Raw genomic sequence first — 19,174 nt, forward strand, 5'->3', positions numbered from 1 at the left:
TTCCCCTGTATCTTTTTTTTTTTTTTTTAAGTAAACTCTCCATCCAATGTGGGGCTCACATTCATGAACCCAAGACCAAGGGTCGCATGTTCTACTGACTGAGCCAGCCAGGGGCCCCGTCCCCTTTGTACCTTTTTTTTTAGTATCATAAATGAGTAATAAATGTAGCCATATTGAATGATTTGGGAATGGGTTATTGTGTTGAGTTAGTGAATAAAAGGTCAGTTTTATGGATTCACTTAGAGGTGGTGTATTTTACCATGTGGGTGCCCATTTTATGGTTTAATGAAAGGACTTCCTGGGATATCCGGCACAGGCTCTCTTCTCCCAGGAATGTAAACACGCCGAAGTTGTACAACTGTGTACCACTAGGAAGAACCACGACCCTACTATTTTGAAATAAAGAAAAGTGCACCACAATTATGTGACTCTGTTGCATATTGTACGTAATGCTTACCTCAGCATCCCAAATACATATTTGCTAGGCTAGAAAATGGATTTCAGTGGCAACACCTGTGCTGTGGAAGACTCTCAGACCTCTCCCGTGGCACATGGCCGAGCGCAGGTGTATGATAGAGCCGTGAAATTACACCGCTCACTGTGTCCTAGATGTTGCCCTTTGCAACCATCCTGTTTTGTTTTATATTGCAATTCATTAATTGGTTTCCAGAACTACAGAAATGCATTCTACATACAGAGCATAATCTCAATCGGAGAACATTTCTGAACTAGTTTTATATTGTCGCGATCATTACTTTGTGGCATTCCATTTCTAGAGCTTCCCTTTTGAGTCCTATTCAGGGTGTCACTGCTTATGGGCATTTATGTGTGTACTAATGACTGATTTTGTAGTTTATTACCTAATATACTTTTCTTATGAAGGTCATATAGTACTTTTGATCCCGCCAATTGTTGATAAATAAAAAGCTTATTTTCATTTCATGCTGAGGCAAGTGTAAAAGGGTAATTTGCTTTGCTTGCAGCCCTGGACGTTCTCCTGCATGCTGTGACCATGAAATAATTATGATGAACCATGTCTACAAAGAAAGGTTCCCCAAGGTAATGAATTGAATTGAAGATGCCGAGCATCCAAACGAACAGACACCGTGGGTGTCGCATCTGTAAGGTGGTTTTGTTATGGGAAGTAATGGTCCGATCCAGTAGTAATGAGTTAGACTTGTGTAAAACAGCACCATAGCTTCTAACAAAGGTGAAAATCACTAAATATCTTTTTGAAACAACTGAGGACTTGCCACACTCTTCCGTGTGCTAAACTGCCACTAAGGTGAATCCTGCTGGTTGCCCTACCCACCGGGCGGGCCTGATGAGGTGCCCCTGGGAGCACGAGCCTCTACACCCTCTCGCCCCTCTGCCCGTGGTCTGGGCCTGCTGCTGAGGCATCAGGCAGCCATCGTTTTTCTTCCTTAGAAGCCTGCAGAGTGCTATGTGATGAAAGTCTTTATTTAAAAAAAAAAAAAAATAGGCAAAGAAAACCTCATTTTTCTTTTCTGTGACTTTCTATCACTTCAACAACTATATGTCTAAAAAATATTCATTTAGAAGGGAAGGGAAAATTGCAGTGTTCCCCACGAGACTAGCAAAGGGAATTCAAGTTGAACCAGAGAGGATTTGCTAAAGAGCCGTTGCCAGGTGCCCTGGCTGCACAAACCAGCTTTGACACTACCTATCATCTGGTTCCCACTGCCTTTCCCCTCCACGTTCCTACACATTCAAGAGGAGATAACCTTTCCGTCGTGTTCTTGTTCCTCCCCTACTACTTGTGTAGCCCAAGGCAAGGAAACGAAGGGAAAAAAAAATCTCTGGTTTCATAAATCACAAGTAGAGTACTTATTATTTGTAATGAACCTGACATTGATGTCCTTAATTAAAACTGTCTTAGCTATTAATTACATGTCCCTTGTTCACCAGGGAAATAGGTCCTGACTCTACGCAGTTCATGCTAGTTGGGATTTTAGAGAGAGGAGGAATGGGAGGCAGAGGGAACCCCCTCCCCACCCCTGCACAGATAATTAATATAAGCAGGGGAGATATTGATTAGGCAGGAGAGCCTCACAGAGAATAAAATCAAAGTTGGAAAGGGAATTTTTGATACATGTTACCAAGGGAATCTCCTTGGCCTTTTGCTCATGATAGAGCTTTCTGAGAGTAGGATAAGGATGTTCCTGGTACGTGAAAACAACTCTTGGCCCGCCCTGTGGGATTCTAGCAACGGTCCTGAGTTTTGAATAGGTAAGAACGTAACTTGATATTTTTTTTTTATTATTTATTTATGATAGGCACACAGTGAGAGAGAGAGGCAGAGACACAGGCAGAGGGAGAAGCAGGCTCCATGCACCGGGAGCCCGACGTGGGTTTGATCCCGGGTCTCCAGGATCGCGCCCTGGGCCAAAGGCAGGCGACAAACCGCTGCGCCACCCAGGGATCCATAACTTGATATTTTTGAGCATCCATCAGGAGAAAGAGCTCAAGATCTAAAATGAAAGCATAACAATGCACGGTTATTCTTTGGCTTATTTGAAGAAGCTTACATGGACCATTTTATATTTGATAGGATAGGAAAAAATAATAATAATCACCCTAAGATAGTTTCCTTGCATCCTTGAAATCTTCCATGTGATAAGGCTGCTGTTGCTGCTTTTAAAAAAGAGAGACTTTAAACGCATGCCGGATGTTGCATGCACCTGCCGAATCACTGAGTTCTGCCTCCAAAACTAACAATACAGTATATGGTAACTAAACTGAATTTAAATTAAAAATTCTTTTAAAAAATAGACTTTTTTTAGAGAGGTTCTAGGTTCACAGCAAAATTGATCTGAAAGTACTGATGATTCTCATATACCCCCCACCATGCCCCCCTCAACCCACTCCCTGCATCCCGACACATGCGCCCATGTACTCTCCTCCCACGAACATCCCCCACCAGAGTGGTTCATTTGTTAACAATCAATGACACAATCGCCCAAAGTCCATAGTTAACCTTAAGGTTCACTGTTCATGGTGTATATTCTTTGAGTTGGGTTTTGACAAATACGTAATGACAGGATGTATACACCATTAGTTTCTAGAATTCTATTTCATGATTTGTGGAGATCTCTGCAAATGCTAGATAAATGTGATGATTGTGCACGTGTGTCTTTTGTCGTATTTCATCTGTGTGTTCCTGTCTTCTCTAATTAGGCTACGGCTCAGATGGAAGAGCGTCTGAAGGAAATTATCACCAGCTACTCCCCTGACCACGTTCTTCCTCTAGCAGATGGAGTGCTTAGTTTCACTCACCATCAGATTATTGAACTGGCTCGAGATTGTTTGGATAAATCCCACCAGGGTCTCATCACCTCACGATACTTCCTTGAATTACAGCACAAATTAGATAAATTGCTACAAGAGGTATGAACCAGGCACCATATATGGTTTTCTGAGTTGTTTTTGCTTTCCCCCTGAAAAAAGAAATATATCATGAGTGCATTTGCTCCCGCGTTTTAACCATGAGGATAGAGTTCATATTCCAGGGAAGCAAAGAAGAAGAAAAAAACCTGATTGCTACTTGCTATAAATTGATTCCCATCATCATTTATAGTAATAGAAAGTTAATGTAATAACCTTTACAGGAACCTCGGGACCCAACAATCTATGGCTCTGGGATAAGTGGATTGTGAAGGATTTTGAGGCAGCGATTTTCCCCCTACCCCCAACCAGAAAGTTATAAATTGCCTGAGTGCGTGTGTGTTATTTGATGATGCTATCTGGTTCTAATATCTGGAAAAGCTAAATGGAAAATGGTTGGCTTCTTCCAGGCCGTGTGTCCTATTAATTAACCTAAGCATGGTATTGGGTAGTAAATGGGAACTTATATTTTCATTAGTGTCAGTTCCTCTTCTAACAAAATATCCAATTTCCAAAAGACAGATAAACACAGGACCTGCCTGAGCCTAGCACTTGAATGTGTAGCTCCTGATAACACCGGGACAGGAAGGGACGTGTAGGGCGGGTGCAATTAGTGCATATGTTGCTCTTGTGACTGAAATTGGTCAGCCACGGCTTAAAAGGGAAACCTTATTTAGCCCATATATTTGGATATATACATATATATATATAGTGTTTTTCTCCCTCTTAGGGCAGAAGTTACGCCCACGTCAGCATACTTGTAGGTGGTTTTCCCTAAGCATGAATATGTACATAATTGCGTGGAACTGAAGCAAAATGTTAGCATCCTGGTTTTCCGGAAATCCATCTGTCTTTGCCCCTACTAAATTTAGTTCTGACCAGGAGCCACTATTTTTCTTTTCTTTCCCATCCACACATCCCAACAGAGTTTCCTATCCTCTGTTTCCATTACTCCTATTTCAACCTTCTGTAGTCCATCAGGCGGTGTTTCTCACCCCGTGCTTTAGGGGTGATTTTCTTGATTTTGATTTTTTGTTGTTCGTTTCCAATTCATCTTGCACCAAGTCTCCTGTCAGTTAAAATGAAAATAAATCTATGGGAAAATGAGCGTGCATTTGGGTGTATAAGAAATGTAAAAATGGGAGAGTCGACACTTGCTCTCAGTAATGGTCCTTACCTCGTCGCAGGCTGCTGACAGCCGAGGGACTGGCACCAGCAGAGGGTACAGGGGCTGGGTGGGCAGGGACCTCTGTCTGTCGTATTCATCCAGGATAGTGCCCACCCCACAGAAGAACTTCTGTGGAAGGACTGGCTTCCGCCCTCCTGTCACTAAACTCACTGAAGTCCTCTGTCCTCCTCACTGTCATACCCGCTGGACATCTAACCGGAGCAGGCCTGTTTTACTGGAATATTATCAAACTTAGCAACACTCAAAACCTCAGGTGCTGTCTTATTAACCTCCCTCCTTTGAAGACTTTCTTATTGTTAGTCCCTCTGTTTCTTCTCTGCTTCTTCTTAACTCGTATTTTCTGAAAGTTAGTTTTTCCTGTGACCGGATCTGCGGCCCACCTTTGCCCTCTCCTGTGACCTCGTTGGCTCTCTCAGAGGCCTGTGAGCTCTCACGGCTCCCGTTCTGTATCTCAGACCAGCAGCTGTCCCTAAGATTTCAGATTCATGTGTCTGCCTGACTACTGAGTAGCCTTCTACCGAGGCAGTAATCCTAACCCTCAAATTCTTGCTTCTCTGCATTTGTAAGAACATCTAACAGTCTTTGGTGGTGCCATTCTGCCTACAAGGAAAGACCCTGACATGGCCCGTTGAGCACAAGGCATCCTAATGATCTGTTTTGGGGCTTTGCTTCAACATCGTGCGAGGGCTCTGGGAAGGGATAGAGATCGTATCCACATCACCTTGAACTCTCTGGTACCTAGCGCCGTGGCTAGTCCTTGCTTCCTCAGTAACTGTGGAAGGAAGGGAGAAAGAAGATACATAGGTTTGTATGCCCAAATATTTGATTTACCATCAAATAATGCACTTCAGTTCATCTTAATCAAATTAGCTCTTGAAAACCGCTAGGAACAATGTGCATATTACTTGCTATGAGAATGTCTTGAAAATATTTGTTAAATGGTACATTTTTAAAAATATATTTTATTTGAGAGAGAGAGAGAAAGCACAAACAGGGAGTGGGGAGGGGCAGAGAGAGAAGCAGCCTCCCCACTGAGCAGGGAGCCCGACCTGGGGCTCGATCCCAGAGCCCTGGGATCGTGGCCTAAGCCAAAGGCAGATGCTTCACATTGGACCATCCAGGCCCCACATGGTGCATTTTTAAACAGAAGAAGCAGGTAAGAGAGCAACTCTGTAGTCAGCCTCTGCAAGATCCTCCTTCTCTAGGTCCACAGTTCTGTCCCAGGGTATTATCACAATTACTAGTTTAGTCCTGTGTTTTTAATTCCTTCAGAAGCTTCTCTGGAAAGGATGGAATCAATATCCAAGTCTATTCATGTTGAAATCCCCCCAGCCACCCACCGTGAGGCACCTGAATGGAGCCTGCTTAAGATTCTCCCTCCCTTTCCCCGCCCCTTGTGTGCTTGCTTGCTCTCTCTCTCTCACACACACACAAAAAAAAAAACCTTAAATAATAAATAAATTGTTGGTTTATAGGAAAATGCGTCTTTGGGACAGAGAAGCATGTATACTTGTGGTATGAAAAGCCTTGTTGAATGAATAAGAATGTTTTCTTGTTTATCTGCACAGATAAACATTTTCTTTCATCCTTTTGTGAAAATTAAAACTATCTTTAGAATCACATTGACAGCGTCCTTCCAGACTTTGGAGCTAAACAGTCCCAGGAGAACTTATGCCTTTTCGAAGGAGCCCTTATTATGGGAATTGGCTTTGCCTTCCCCAGGAAGCAATGGTTGTCACTTCCAGCTGTGACATTGTGTGCCCACCCCCACCCCCCGGCTATCTCCTGGCCATTTTCCCTGTTGTCAGTTTTTCGTGGACCCAGACAGGGTCCCCCTGTGACTTCGAGCAGCAGCTTGATTTAACTGATACCTTTTTAAAGTCCTGAGGTCCAGGTCAATTCCAGATGAATGCTTTTATGCCTCCATGTGTTATCTCACTTAGGTGTGTTTGCCAAAGAAAGTCATATACGTAGGAAACTATAACCTGCTCAAATATGGGCCTTAGTATTTTTTACAGCAGCCAGCACTTAAAATACAAACACAGGGTATCCATTAGTGTTGGTGCTTGCTGTTGGCAGCCTGGAAACTCTCTCTCTTCTCATGCTAAGTGTGTGATTTTGTTTGGTGTTGCCTTAACAAAACTCCCTCCCCAGTAATGTTAGTAGATAAAATATTATTTGAGTTAACATTACCCATTGTATGTTTTGGCTTGAGTTACAGCTGATAATCCTTAGAAGCAAGAAGCAGGAATGAACTGATTATTTTTACAGTTTTTAAAATGGAATTTGTATAATCTAACTCAGCTATTTGAAGATTTTTTTAAGATACAGAGTTCATGTTTCTCTTTGAAGAGAGCAGCAAAACATGTCCAGGCTTTTTAGATTTTCTTTATATTCCTGAATTCCAAAAGCAGTTAATTATTACGGTAAGAGGAAATTCTGTATGTAGCCCAAATTGTCCATCAAGAGGCTAGGTGGCTTTTTTGCTTCATCTTTAAGATTTTCTGTTTAGTTTTTATTAAGAATAAGCTATGGGGATTCCTGGGTGGCTCAGCGGTTTAGTGCCTGCCTTTGGCCCAGGGCGTGATCCTAGAGTCCCGGGATCAAGTCCCACATCGGGCTCCCTGCATGGAGCCTGCTTCTCCCTCTGCCTGTGTCTCTGCCTCTCTCTCTCTCTCTCTCATAAATAAATAAATAAATCTTAAAAAAAAAAAAAGGAATAAACTATAAAGAAGGCATATAGCTGTACTTCTTGGCGTTCATTAGATCTTCCAAAGTCTCTCTTTGGCTCAAAACAAAAATTGGAAAGAAAACTTAAAGACAGTTTAAATATTGGGTATATCTCCTTATGTATGTTCTAACGTCCCAACTGGATTCTCAGGACCCATAGTTGTTGTTACAAGTTGGTTTTCTTGGAACACATTCTGTTCCATAATTCTTCACCAGTGGTCATTTTCCCCTGTGTTTTTTTTCTTTGAAATGTTGGCTCTTTTGCTTTTGCCTGTGTATGTTCCTATACCTACATCTTGAAAAGGTGCCTTTGATTTGGTGGCTTAAAATCAGTAGACATGTTCCTACTAAGTTTCATGATTTCTCACAGATTTGGTCTGCCTCTTCTTTCCATCAGAGAGCTGCTACTTAGAATAAAACACCTTCAAGAGTGATTTTAAATGTTTATTAGTATGTCTGTGAAATTCTATTCTATTGCACCAGCATCTTCTTGATAGATTTTCTTTAATCCTCAGAGGAAAGTAAATCATAACAATTTAAAAATTTACAACAGCCTTAAAGTGAGTGTGCGTAGAAGTTTATGTGTTTAGACTTTTACAACTTTGGTTTTATGTCTGCCTTGATAACAGATTTACCTCATTTCTTCAAGAAAATATCATTGAGAATTAAAATGACTCTTATCGTCAGGATATATTTTTTGGTGCTTGATTAGGCAACATCAAATATAAAATTTAAAAAGAAGGAAAGTCTGCTAAATTTTACTGAGTTGAGTGCCTCAGTATTATTCACTGTGTGAAATCAAATTTGTATGCACATGTCCAAGTATAAGCATTATCCACCCCCCAACATTTGAAATAAACCACGCACGCTTCTTACATGGTATAAAATAATTTATAGACAAATAGGGGTGTACATATAAAATCTTTTTCCTAAAGGTGTTGAAGACCCAGGATAACAAAAGCCGCCATTCGTTGTGTTAGCCATTTCATACTTTATTCTGCAACATCTGGCAAATCAAGCCTCCTTATCATCCATCTACTCTGTTTGTACCTACCATGTGCTTACTGTATAGAAGCTGTGAAACCTCTCTACCATTCGTGGTTCCCATTGAGAGTTTCAACATTTGATTTTAACACAGAATAAAGCAAAGTTTTACAATGGAAATTTAGCCAAGAGAGCTGTTTTGTGGATAAATTTTAATGGTGTCCATTTGTGAAGAGATAATATCCACTTACCAATCTTTGAAAAGCATTTTCTCAATCGCTCAATTTTCAGGTATCTGCAATTATCTAATTAGCGTGCTTTGCTGATTTTCTCTTCCATTTAATAGAGCAACCCTGTCTCATCATTGCTTTTCATTGCTTTCTCATAGGCTCATGATCGTTCAGAGAGTGGAGAATTGGCATTTATTAAACAACTAGTTCGAAAGATCCTAATTGTTATTGCCCGCCCAGCTCGGTTATTGGAGTGCCTGGTAAGTCTTCCCTAGATGAGACTCCATTACTTATTGTTAACTGTGGGAAAGCAGTGACCATCAGAAACCTCCAGTTTCATTTGGCTTCAAAGACCAGAGTTAAATGGAAAGAGTCAATAGGAGCGACAACTTATGAATGTTTATGGGCACAACCCCATGTGATTTTGTTTTCTGGTTTTAAGTAAAAATTCTAGGACTTGTACTGTATTAAGTGATAATCATATCACATTCTGGTCAAACTGGAAAGATCATCATGAACTAATGGGCTGAACCTTATCTCAGGACAATTACTATGTGACAGCTTATTTACAGCACTTGCTGGGCCGCGCTTTTTTGGAGTTGGCAGGATGCAGAGAGAGGGAAGTCAGAGATAGGATTTATCATAACCCTCAGTCACTCGTATTTGTTTTTAAAATGTGGCATGTCAGAAATAAATGCTCAGCAGCAACCCGATTGGGAGAGTGTACTAGGATCCCATACAGACCAGTAGAAGTGAGACTTTCAGAGATTTCTTCATTTTGTCAATTATATTGCCCTTGGTCATTTCCTATTTTAAAATTTTTGTTTCACATAATTTTGGTTGAAATTTCAGCCCACCCTGCGAACACATATGAAGCTTTGAACATAAGAATAGTTTTAAAGGAGGGCACCTGAATGGCTCAACTGTTGAGCCTGCCTTTGGCTCAGGGTGTGATCCTGGGTCCCATGATTGAGACCCACCTTGGGATCCCTGCAAGAAGCCTGCTTCTCCCTCCGCCTGTATCTCTGCCTCTCTTTCTGTGTGTATCTCATGAATAAACAAAGTCTTAAAAAAAGAAAGAAAGAAAGAAAGAAAGAAAGAAAGAAAGAAAGAAAGAAAGAAAGAAAGAAAGAAAGAAAAGAAAGAATAGTTTTAAGGTAAGGGGCTTAACATAGCATCAACACTCACTTTTAAGTTCCGCTAACCATTAAAGTATTTGAAACACTATGTGCAGCACAGCTTTTCAGAATTCCGCATTCACACATACACATATAGGGTGGTGTTGCTAGGATTTCGCCCTTATTTTGAGTAACATTCATGGCTTTTTATAATAATGAAATGTTCACAGCCCCGTAAATATATACTGATGCATAATGAGTCATGGAAGAGGGGAAATCTTGAGGAGACAGGGAGGGGTCTGGTGGAGTAGGTGTTTCCATCAGTGGCCACGACCCTTAGAACCACAGAATTAAAAGCACCATTTGGCATTGTCTCTGGAAGGATAAAGGGGAAAAAATACTCTGGATGCTTCTGGGAGAACCGTGTGACTGGCAGATGCAAGCAAAAGGAAGTCTGATTTTTGTACTGCACCTTCCATTGTACTTTGTGAATTATGCACCACATGCTTGTACTTCCTGCATTTGTTTAATTTGGGGGAAAATACCATTCAGCAGATACACTAATAGAAGATCTTGCCTTAAAAGAGGAAATGAATTTTTTCAATAATCATTCCTCACCAGTAGAGAAAAAGTAAAAGTGTAGCCTCTCAAGGATAGAAACAAGTGAACTTAAATGTAGAATTGAAAATGTTGCTGCTTTCAACACTATTTAAAGCTCAGATAAGACTGGAGCCTCAGAATTTTAGGGGTGGTTTTCCAACCCGTGGTCTTACACCTTCTGTTTCAGACCTGCGCTCTGTGTCATTGTAGGTTTCTAGAAAGGGTGCTGAGCGGACGTTGGTTTTGGCTTTACTCCATTTGCAGCAAGCTTTTTTTTTACATGACCTTTAGAAACCTTTGAGTAATTCTCAGGTGAAATGCCAATATTCTGAAGGTGCCTACCTGGGGAATTAACCAAAATGGGAAATATCCTGAGGGGGTAAAATCTAGGAAATAGGACTTGAAAATAGCCACTGTGGTTTAAATATGTAAACATAATTGTTTAAAATAAATCCAAGGCATCCACCACAGTGATAGAATCCCAAAGGTTTTTATTATGTCCTAGAAGTAACAGACAGAGGGAGTAAAATACTTAGGCAAAATGTGCTACCAAATGTTAAAAATATACATAGGTAATCGAAAGCATTAATTTCGTAATTTTCTGTCTTAATCATCACATTATATGAATATTAATTTTAGTGTGCATGGATAAAAACTGGTAATTTTGAAATTTAAAAAAAAATACTTTTGCATACCTTTGTCCTAATGGAGTTTCCTGAAAAATCTTTGAGAATATGTGTTCTAGCATTCCTCTTTTTGTGGCTGTTTACATGGAGAGAAACAATCTTCTGGATGAGATTTTGGATCTTAAGATTTTACTAAAAAGGCATAATTTAAATTTTAAATGTGTTCATTTCCAATAAGATGGCAATGGGAGATCCTCAAAGCTACAGTACCAGGAAATTGAAAGTGGTCGCTCTAGGAGGTACCAAGGACCTACCTACCTGTATTGCCTTAGAATAGGAAAGGCCTCAAATCCAAAGTAAGAATTACATACTTTGTAAAAGTCTCTTGCTTCCTTTCTGCACAAATAACCCACAACCATGTATATCCAGCAAATTTTATTGTAAGAGGAATTTGTGTAATAAAACCTCAGAGAATTTTGGCTCAAATAACTATCCATCTGTGTTTGTCTTCTGCTAGGAATTTGATCCTGAAGAATTTTACTACCTATTGGAAGCTGCAGAAGGCCATGCAAAAGAAGGACAGGGTATTAAATCTGACATTCCCAGGTATATCATCAGCCAGCTGGGGCTCAATAAAGATCCTTTGGAAGGTATGTACCTTGGTTGGGCTGACCTTCCACTTGCCTACGCACTGTGACTTCAGACAAGAACTTACTAGCAAGTCTTTACTTTTTCCACGTGACTTGGCTCTGTCTGTTGAAAAGTACAAATTTGGGGGGGAGGGCAGTTGTGCTTCGAAGAAAAAAGCAACCCTTCCCTGTGGGGTTCACAACATGCTGAGTTGAGTCCAGAAGAGCAGGTGAATGTGGCCCATTTTGTGTTGTACCCAGAGTGTGGGGCGAGCCCTTGAGATCCCAGAGGCCCCGACAATGCCAGAGTCCTGAAAGGGTTTACATTCTAGCCTTCCCTGAGTGCTTTCTCTCTGGCGAAGCTCCGTGGGGTTCTTCTCAAGTGTCCTTTTAATTTTGAAGTTGCTGCTAAAGAAATTAATTATAATTAATTTAAAAGTGACATTTAAAGTAATTGGGGAGTAATGCATCTGATGATAGATTTAGATCAGATGCCGAGTTGGGAGGTATATTTTTGCATGTGACAACAAAATTATGAAGAGTGATAATGTACAGGAATGCCAGTGAGGGGAAAATGTTTTTTCAAACTTAGAGATCTCATGCTATTAAATCCACAGAAGACTAAGCACCTTGTTGGTGGTGGTTTTGTTTTTGTTTTTGTTTTTGTGTTTTAATCTAATATGGGTAAACTACTCCCCTGCCTCCCTACCCCTCTACCTTTTCCTGCTCATTATTGTTTGGATTGTCCTTTAAAACACTTTAAGTTACATACTGCCTGAAAAAAGTCAGAAACAATCAGAGACTCCTTCATTCAAAATCATCTTCCTGGTTCGTTAAATTGAATTTGCAAACAGCGTTTATCTCGCTAAACTATTTCTAATGATGGTAACTGTTGGCACAGATATCTTCCCATCTAAAGCCAGGGAACCTGCTGCTCTCTGCCCTGCTCTCCTACTTCCCCCTGCTTTGTTTGCTCTTACGGCCATTCGGATCTTTGCTTCCAGGGAAATGGTGCATGCATTCCTGGGAGATAATGCCAGATAAATTTATACTGTCCTGAAAGCAATACCACAACAGATTCATCACTTATCAGAGACTGGTGGCTGCTTCTCTGAAAAGTTCCCTGGGGAGAGATTTTTCCCCATGGCTTTTAAATTACCATCTTTACCTTTTTGAATCATGAGTCTTCAGAAATGGTTTAAATCAATGAAATAAAAAGGGCAGATGTTTAATGGTATTTAGATGAGTTTTAAAAATCTCTTCAGGCATTACAAAACGATGCCTTAGCTTCCTGCTTCAAAAGCTGACTCCTGGTTCCATTCCATTACTACTCACTGCTTGCAAATAATATGTATTTCCCAGATAATAGTTATTTAGCAGAAATCCTATTTAAAACAGAACCATCTTTTAATTTGTTTTTTTATGAAAATAATTGGAGTGGGGAGGCTGTCAAAGTATATTAGAGTGACTGTTCACGCTGGTAGAGTTGAGGTGGTTTCAGCTCTTGAATTGTAGAGCGAGTGAGCTCTTCACAGTTTTCTAAACCCGGCGGTAAAGATCACTGTCGGCTGAACTTTGGTAGGTGAATCATCTGAGGCCTGTCTATGTACCTTTATAGGGGCTCTAAAAAAATCTTAATGGTGATCTTGGACAAGTTTTGAGTTTAGTAAAACAAACTTACCCCTGAGACTTGTGTTTTTAACTCTTGACACTTCATTTCCTTGATTCAGATCTGAGGATGGTTTTTCATCTATTTGTCATCACGGAACATGCCTTTATTATAAACTCTCTGATCTACATTTGTTTCCCCCTTCTTGGCCACATCTACACTAACAGAACTACAGCCTAACCTTTGAACGTTGGGGGTGAGGGTGTAGAGTGGAAATGCCCAGGTCTGCTCTTGGGCACCAGCCCTGCAGGCTATGACCTTGACCATGCAGGCTGACACTTGAGCCTCTTTGTGCTCAGTGTACTTTATATAAAACCAGGGAAATGGTACCTAACCGTAGACAGTTGTTTTTAGGATTCTGTGAGTTCCTCTCTCTCCCCAAGATGCAGTAATGCTTAATAAATGTTAGCTGCTATTGCTGTTTTATTTGAACAATATTAAAGTTAGTCCTGTCCTTGAGAGTGCCGGCAACCAACTACGTTTTAGCTCACCTCCCAGTGCACCGACCTAAAGAGCTCATCATACAGGATGTTGACATCATTTGAATGACACCAAGAAAGCAGGTAGTTTGTACTAAGCTCATTTTTATTCTTGAATATCCCCTATTGGTAAAATAGGAACGTTAGTGTCAGTCTTCAGTTATTTTAGATTCTGGCATTTGTTAGTTTTTACCTAAAGACAACACTCCAGTGTTGTTTTGTTTCATATCTTTTATGTGTAATCTCTCCCAAAATGAATGATTATATTTATAAGAATGTGAATATGTAAAATGAGAGTCTAAGGACTACTTTTAGATGCATACAAAAATAGGTAACTAAAAATTATAATTTATGCGTTGTTATTATATATATAAAACTTAGTATACACATTCAGTTTTGAAAAAATCAGAAAATGCAAAGTACCTGTGATCTTACCACTCAGAGATAACTACCTGTCAGAGCTTTAGAGAGAATTCTTTCATGTTCTTTTTTTAATTAAGCATCTTTTTTTATGTGTAAAAATTAAAATGAACAATAAAATGAATTCGATTTCTTCATTTACTTATGTAGACTCCAAGATGGATTCCATTGTGGATTGAGCAATTAAATGCCTTTTTATTTTTTTTATTTATTTTTTTTTTGCTTTTGTCTCCTTTAACTAGACCACCAGGATAGTACTTAAGCTGATGTCAGGCATGTGGCATCCAGCCCAGGATTAATTACTCTACAGGATGTAACTAAAATCATAAATAACCATCAATATTCAGTGAACACTTAATTTTTGTTAGTCAAATGCTAAGGGCTTTTACATGAATATCCTATATGATGCTTACAAGAAACTCTCAGAGATGAATACATTGTTCCTATCTTACAGAGGGAGAGCTTGGGGGTGAAAGGTCCCTAGTTAAGTGTCAATCGTGGTGGTATGCCAAGTCTTTGCACTGTCAAGTCCCTCTCAACAACCACTACTTCCTTTGTGACAAATTGCAAAATTTTCATATACTAGGCAGGGGATTTTGCTCAGTGGCTATAAAGTAACGGAAGGAGGAATGCTTAGCCGCCAAGTTGAGAATCATCTCTGAGCTGCAGTCAGTGAATCTTTGATGACTGCCAGAGCCTGAGAAGACTTGCCTCTCTTAAGAACTCACTCATAAGCACACTCATTGATACACACACCTCCCCACCCCCAAACTTAAGTGGTGGTGATTGCATTGGCCAATCAGTCCTCCTGTCTGAAGCAGAGGCTCTGCTCTCAAGTACCTGTGTCTAGGGTTCATGAGAAATGGGGTTCCAGGGAAAGGCATAGACTGAACCATTTCAAGAATGTCTGTTGTTGGGTCTTGCCATTTTTTATTTAAGATTTTCCCAAGGCAATGAGTATAGAGTAATTTTTTTTTTTAATAATGAGAAGTTACTTCTTGTCTACTTGAAATTGTCCTGTTTTTCTTAAACGTTGGTTGTGTTTCTTCATTTAGAAATGGCTCAGTTGGGAAACTATGATAGTGGGACAGCAGAAACACCAGAAACAGATGAATCCGTGAGTGTAAGTATCTTTCTTGATGAAATACAGTGTTGGTTTTTCTGTTTATCAGCATCTGGAGAGATTTAGAGTGTGTTAATTACTTTATTTCTTCCATAAACATGTATTGTGCTCCGATGTGCAAGGCAGTAAGCATACAGTTTTAGCCTCTCTTCTCAAAGAGAAAGAGATTGATAAAAAGAAATCATGCACAAAAAATAAAAACGATAAGCTTGAATAAGATCTATGAAGAAAAAGGGCCGTGTGCTACTAACACATAACAGAGAGTGACCTTAGCCTTGCTGCTAGTCCAGAAAGATCTCCTGAGTAAATGACCTGGGAGAGGTGTGAGAAGTTACTAGGATGAGAAGGGGGCAGAGGGAACATTCCAGGCCCAGGGAATATTGTGGGCAAAGACTATGCCACAAGGGAGCAGAGTGCATGTGAGGGTAAGGGCAAGGAGACCATAGAGACTGGAGAGCTGGAGCAAAAACCAGACATAGAGGTCCTGATTGTTCATCTTTGTCAGATCTTTTCTTTCTAAGAATGGTGGGAAGCTGTTGAACTTGGAGGGAAATGTTTGTGTGTAGGGGTTGGAGGCAGGTGGACAGGAGCCCAACCCTGTCAGCATTACCGCTTAAAAACAAACTTAGGATGGCAGTAGAAAGCAGATGAAGTGAGAGGGGCAGGCAAGAGTGACCATGGGGAACCCATGCAGGAGGCTGTGCAAGTGGTACAGGTGAGGGTAATGGGCGATGCTGGTGCCATCGTCCCTAACTGTGAACACCGGAAAGGAAAGCAGGCTGGAGTGAGTTGGGGGTGGTCAGGAAAGAGAAGTAGCTGGGTAGGCTGGGGGGCTGAGGACCCAGGCTCTGGAGTGAGACTGCCCTCATTCAGAAGCTGGCTGCATCTCTTGCTAGCTGTGGGAAATCACTCTGTGCCTTGGTTTCCTCCTCTGCAAAATTATATAAAAGATGGTAAAATATTAAATGAGATGATTTATGTAAAATGGTTAGATCAGCAACACTACTAAATGCTAAATAATGATAGCTGTTTTGTTTATTCATTATTATTATAATTTCGAATGAGTTTAGACTGAAGTTTTTTGGAGATATTTGAGAAGAGCCATCACGCTAGCATCTGTGTACATGATGTGGGATCTGCTGGCACTCAGAGGGTTTTCAGTGGCATTCTGAAGGACGTAGGAGTCATCCGTGGGCATGAATGAGGTCACCTGGGTGGGCAAGAGTTAATGAGACAGGTAGGCCTTGAGTAGGATCTTTGCACCCAAAGCTGTGGGGACCTATCAGAGTGGATGACAGGAACCAGTGAGTGACCCCAGTCTTGAATTATGTTTTCTGTGATGGAGCATTAGCAGTGATGACTAGACCCAGGGCCTGTGGCCAGAGACCAAGGGGGAAATGGAGGAGAGAAAGAATTGTTTGGTCCAGATGCCAGAGTGTTGGGTGAATTACCTGCTTGCACACTGAAGTCACGCAGGGTAGTGAGAGAACATGAGCAGAGAGGAACGTGGGCAGCTGGGCACCCAGGACTTCCAAAAATAAATGAGACAGCATGTCAGCGGTTGACAGCATCCAGTGGGGGAGTGTGACACACACGACAGTCTCATGGGGTTTCTTCCACAATTATAGGAAGGGCTCTCTGGGTTCTGCAGGGGGGAAAGAGGCTGTCAGTGCTCACCCTCTCAATGCTAAGATTCGCAGACTATGATATTATTTCCCCCCAAAAAAACAAACAAACCTATTTTACTTATTATTGTCCTTTGAGCTCAACTTGTTAAAAAGCTATCTTTTTGAAAGTAGATATCTAAACCATGGTAAGATCAAAGTCAAGAGAGACACGCACTGTCTGTTTGGGTGCCCCTTGCCACAGACTACCTTTTCCAAAGAAGAAGGGTGGCCACGGGGAGGACACAGACATTCTCTGGTCAGGGACAGAGAAACTACGCCATCCGTCAGCCCAGGTTGAGCCACGCAGCCCATTCTTTCTGTTTTGACTGACTGAAGCCAGAGTTAAGGTTTGACATTTTGGACTTCTATCTCAAAACCTGAAAGGGCTAGGATGAGGATAACCCGAGTAGTGTACAGAGGTAAATTAAATTGGAAATTTCTTTTTGTTTTTTAAAGATTTTATTTATTTATTTGAGAGTGAGAGAGCACACGAGCACAGAGGAGGGGCAGAGGGAGTGGGAGAAGGCGAAGCAGGCTCCCCTCTGCGCAGGGAGCCCGATGCTGGGCTTGATCCCAGGACACTGGGATCATGACCTGAGCAGAAGGCAGACACTTAACCGACCGAGCCACCCCAGCTCCCCAAAATTGGCAATTTTCAAAAGCCTTGTGCCTTCATCTCCCGGAAATGAGGGTTCACTTAAACGAGACCAGGGCACTGACAGGAGAGACAGTCCATCCGTGCTGCTCTGCAAAATTGATCTTCAAAGCTGTGTGCCAGCGTCCTTTGGCTCCAATACTGCACTTCCAACAGATTCGACAGCAGAGCAGAGAATGCAGATGTTGTTTGTGTTGCCATTAAAATCATTTTCTTGAGTTCTCAACTATTTTCTAACTTCCGTATTTTGTTTCCAAGAGCTCTACTGCTTCCCTGAAACTTCAAAGGAAACCTCGGGAAAGTGATTTTGAAACTATTAAATTGATTAGCAATGGAGCCTATGGGTGAGTAATTCAAGAAAACTCTCTATTGTATTTTAACACACCTGAGTAATATATTCTGCACATTTATCTTAGGCCAAATAGATGTCATTAGAGACTTGAGGTTTCAGATCACTGCTCCTTCACTGTTGGGTATAATGTGTAGCCAAAATCGTTTTTCATTTAGATACTCCATCAAGAAAACATATCAAGTGACCTGGAGTTATTTTAGAGGTATGGGGAAGGAGACTTTACAAAGAAAAGGAAGATTTTTATCCATGCCTGATTCTGCCTCCTTTATTGGGCCCTTGTGGACGCAGAGATCTCTGACTCTTGGGCGCATATACGCACACACGTCTCCATATATGGTTCTGTAAAATCTGTATCTCTGAACACATATAAACTCATATATAGCATTAATACTTAAGAATTAGCCAGAAAAAAAAAATTAGCCAGTACTTTCTGTCTGACGATCATTCTTGCAAGAGAAGTACTTAAATTAGAAGACTGCTTGGAAACTTCACACAGTACGTTTCTTTCAATCTTTATATTGTACCAGGGCTTTATTGTTTGTTTGTTTTCAGTTGAAATATGTGTTCTGATCTGGTCACGTTAGGGGTGCCCTTTTCTTCAATTTTAGAGACATGAGGTTTTCTTCTCATGGCTAAGAAGGGTCAGTGGTGATGAGGTCCTTCCGAGTTCTAAGAAACAGGAAGGGTAGTTAATATACATACTGTGTCCCAATCCATTTTAGACAGCCCAGGAGCTCTGGTTTAATTAAGTATTAATCTCACTTCTATCTGTATATGGAGAGCAATAAACAATCCCATAGACGTTTATTGCCATTTATCACACGTATGAGCAGATGAGATAAGGCGATTTTTGTTATGCCACAAGGGATGTTTCTCCTTACGATTTTTTTTTTTACCTCTAATATTTTCCACACCATTAACTTAGTCAAGAACTTCAATATTTGTGAGTCCTTTCTGTGCTTCACTGATTTATTTTCAGGATTATGTCAAATGGTGTATTTCTCGATGCGGCTTGTAAATGTTTTGTGATGTTTTATTGTTATAATATTTTGTTTTGTTCAAGGACCTCATGGAAACTTCTTCCCCCCCAAAAATTGTTTAAGCATACGGTGGCTTGCGAGTTTCATTGATTACGCGGTGTTAGTTCATTTTCGAGATCATCTGAGGATTTCTTCCTTCGTCAGGGAAAAAAACTGAACTTTGATTTAATGGGTCTCTGGGTTTGAGTGCTGATGGCTTTCATTGGCAGTGGAATTCTAGAATAAGATTTTCTGCGAAGCGCCGCTTTTATAAAATTT

General features: G+C 40.8%; 1 protein-coding gene across 1 annotated transcript in view; it reads left to right on the forward strand.

Moving 5' to 3' along the window:
- Positions 1 to 19,174, forward strand: part of MAST4 (microtubule associated serine/threonine kinase family member 4) — a 537,692-nt gene that overhangs the window by 473,609 nt on the left and 44,909 nt on the right. The window contains exons 11-16 of the mRNA XM_077896497.1: positions 984 to 1,059; positions 3,199 to 3,408; positions 8,697 to 8,798; positions 11,400 to 11,532; positions 15,135 to 15,202; positions 17,783 to 17,868. Of these exons, the coding sequence (XP_077752623.1) occupies positions 984 to 1,059; positions 3,199 to 3,408; positions 8,697 to 8,798; positions 11,400 to 11,532; positions 15,135 to 15,202; positions 17,783 to 17,868 (675 nt within the window). The remainder of the gene's footprint in view (positions 1 to 983; positions 1,060 to 3,198; positions 3,409 to 8,696; positions 8,799 to 11,399; positions 11,533 to 15,134; positions 15,203 to 17,782; positions 17,869 to 19,174) is intronic.

The sequence above is a fragment of the Canis aureus genome, chromosome 5 (genome assembly GCF_053574225.1).
Source record: "Canis aureus isolate CA01 chromosome 5, VMU_Caureus_v.1.0, whole genome shotgun sequence".
NCBI lineage: Eukaryota > Metazoa > Chordata > Mammalia > Carnivora > Canidae > Canis > Canis aureus.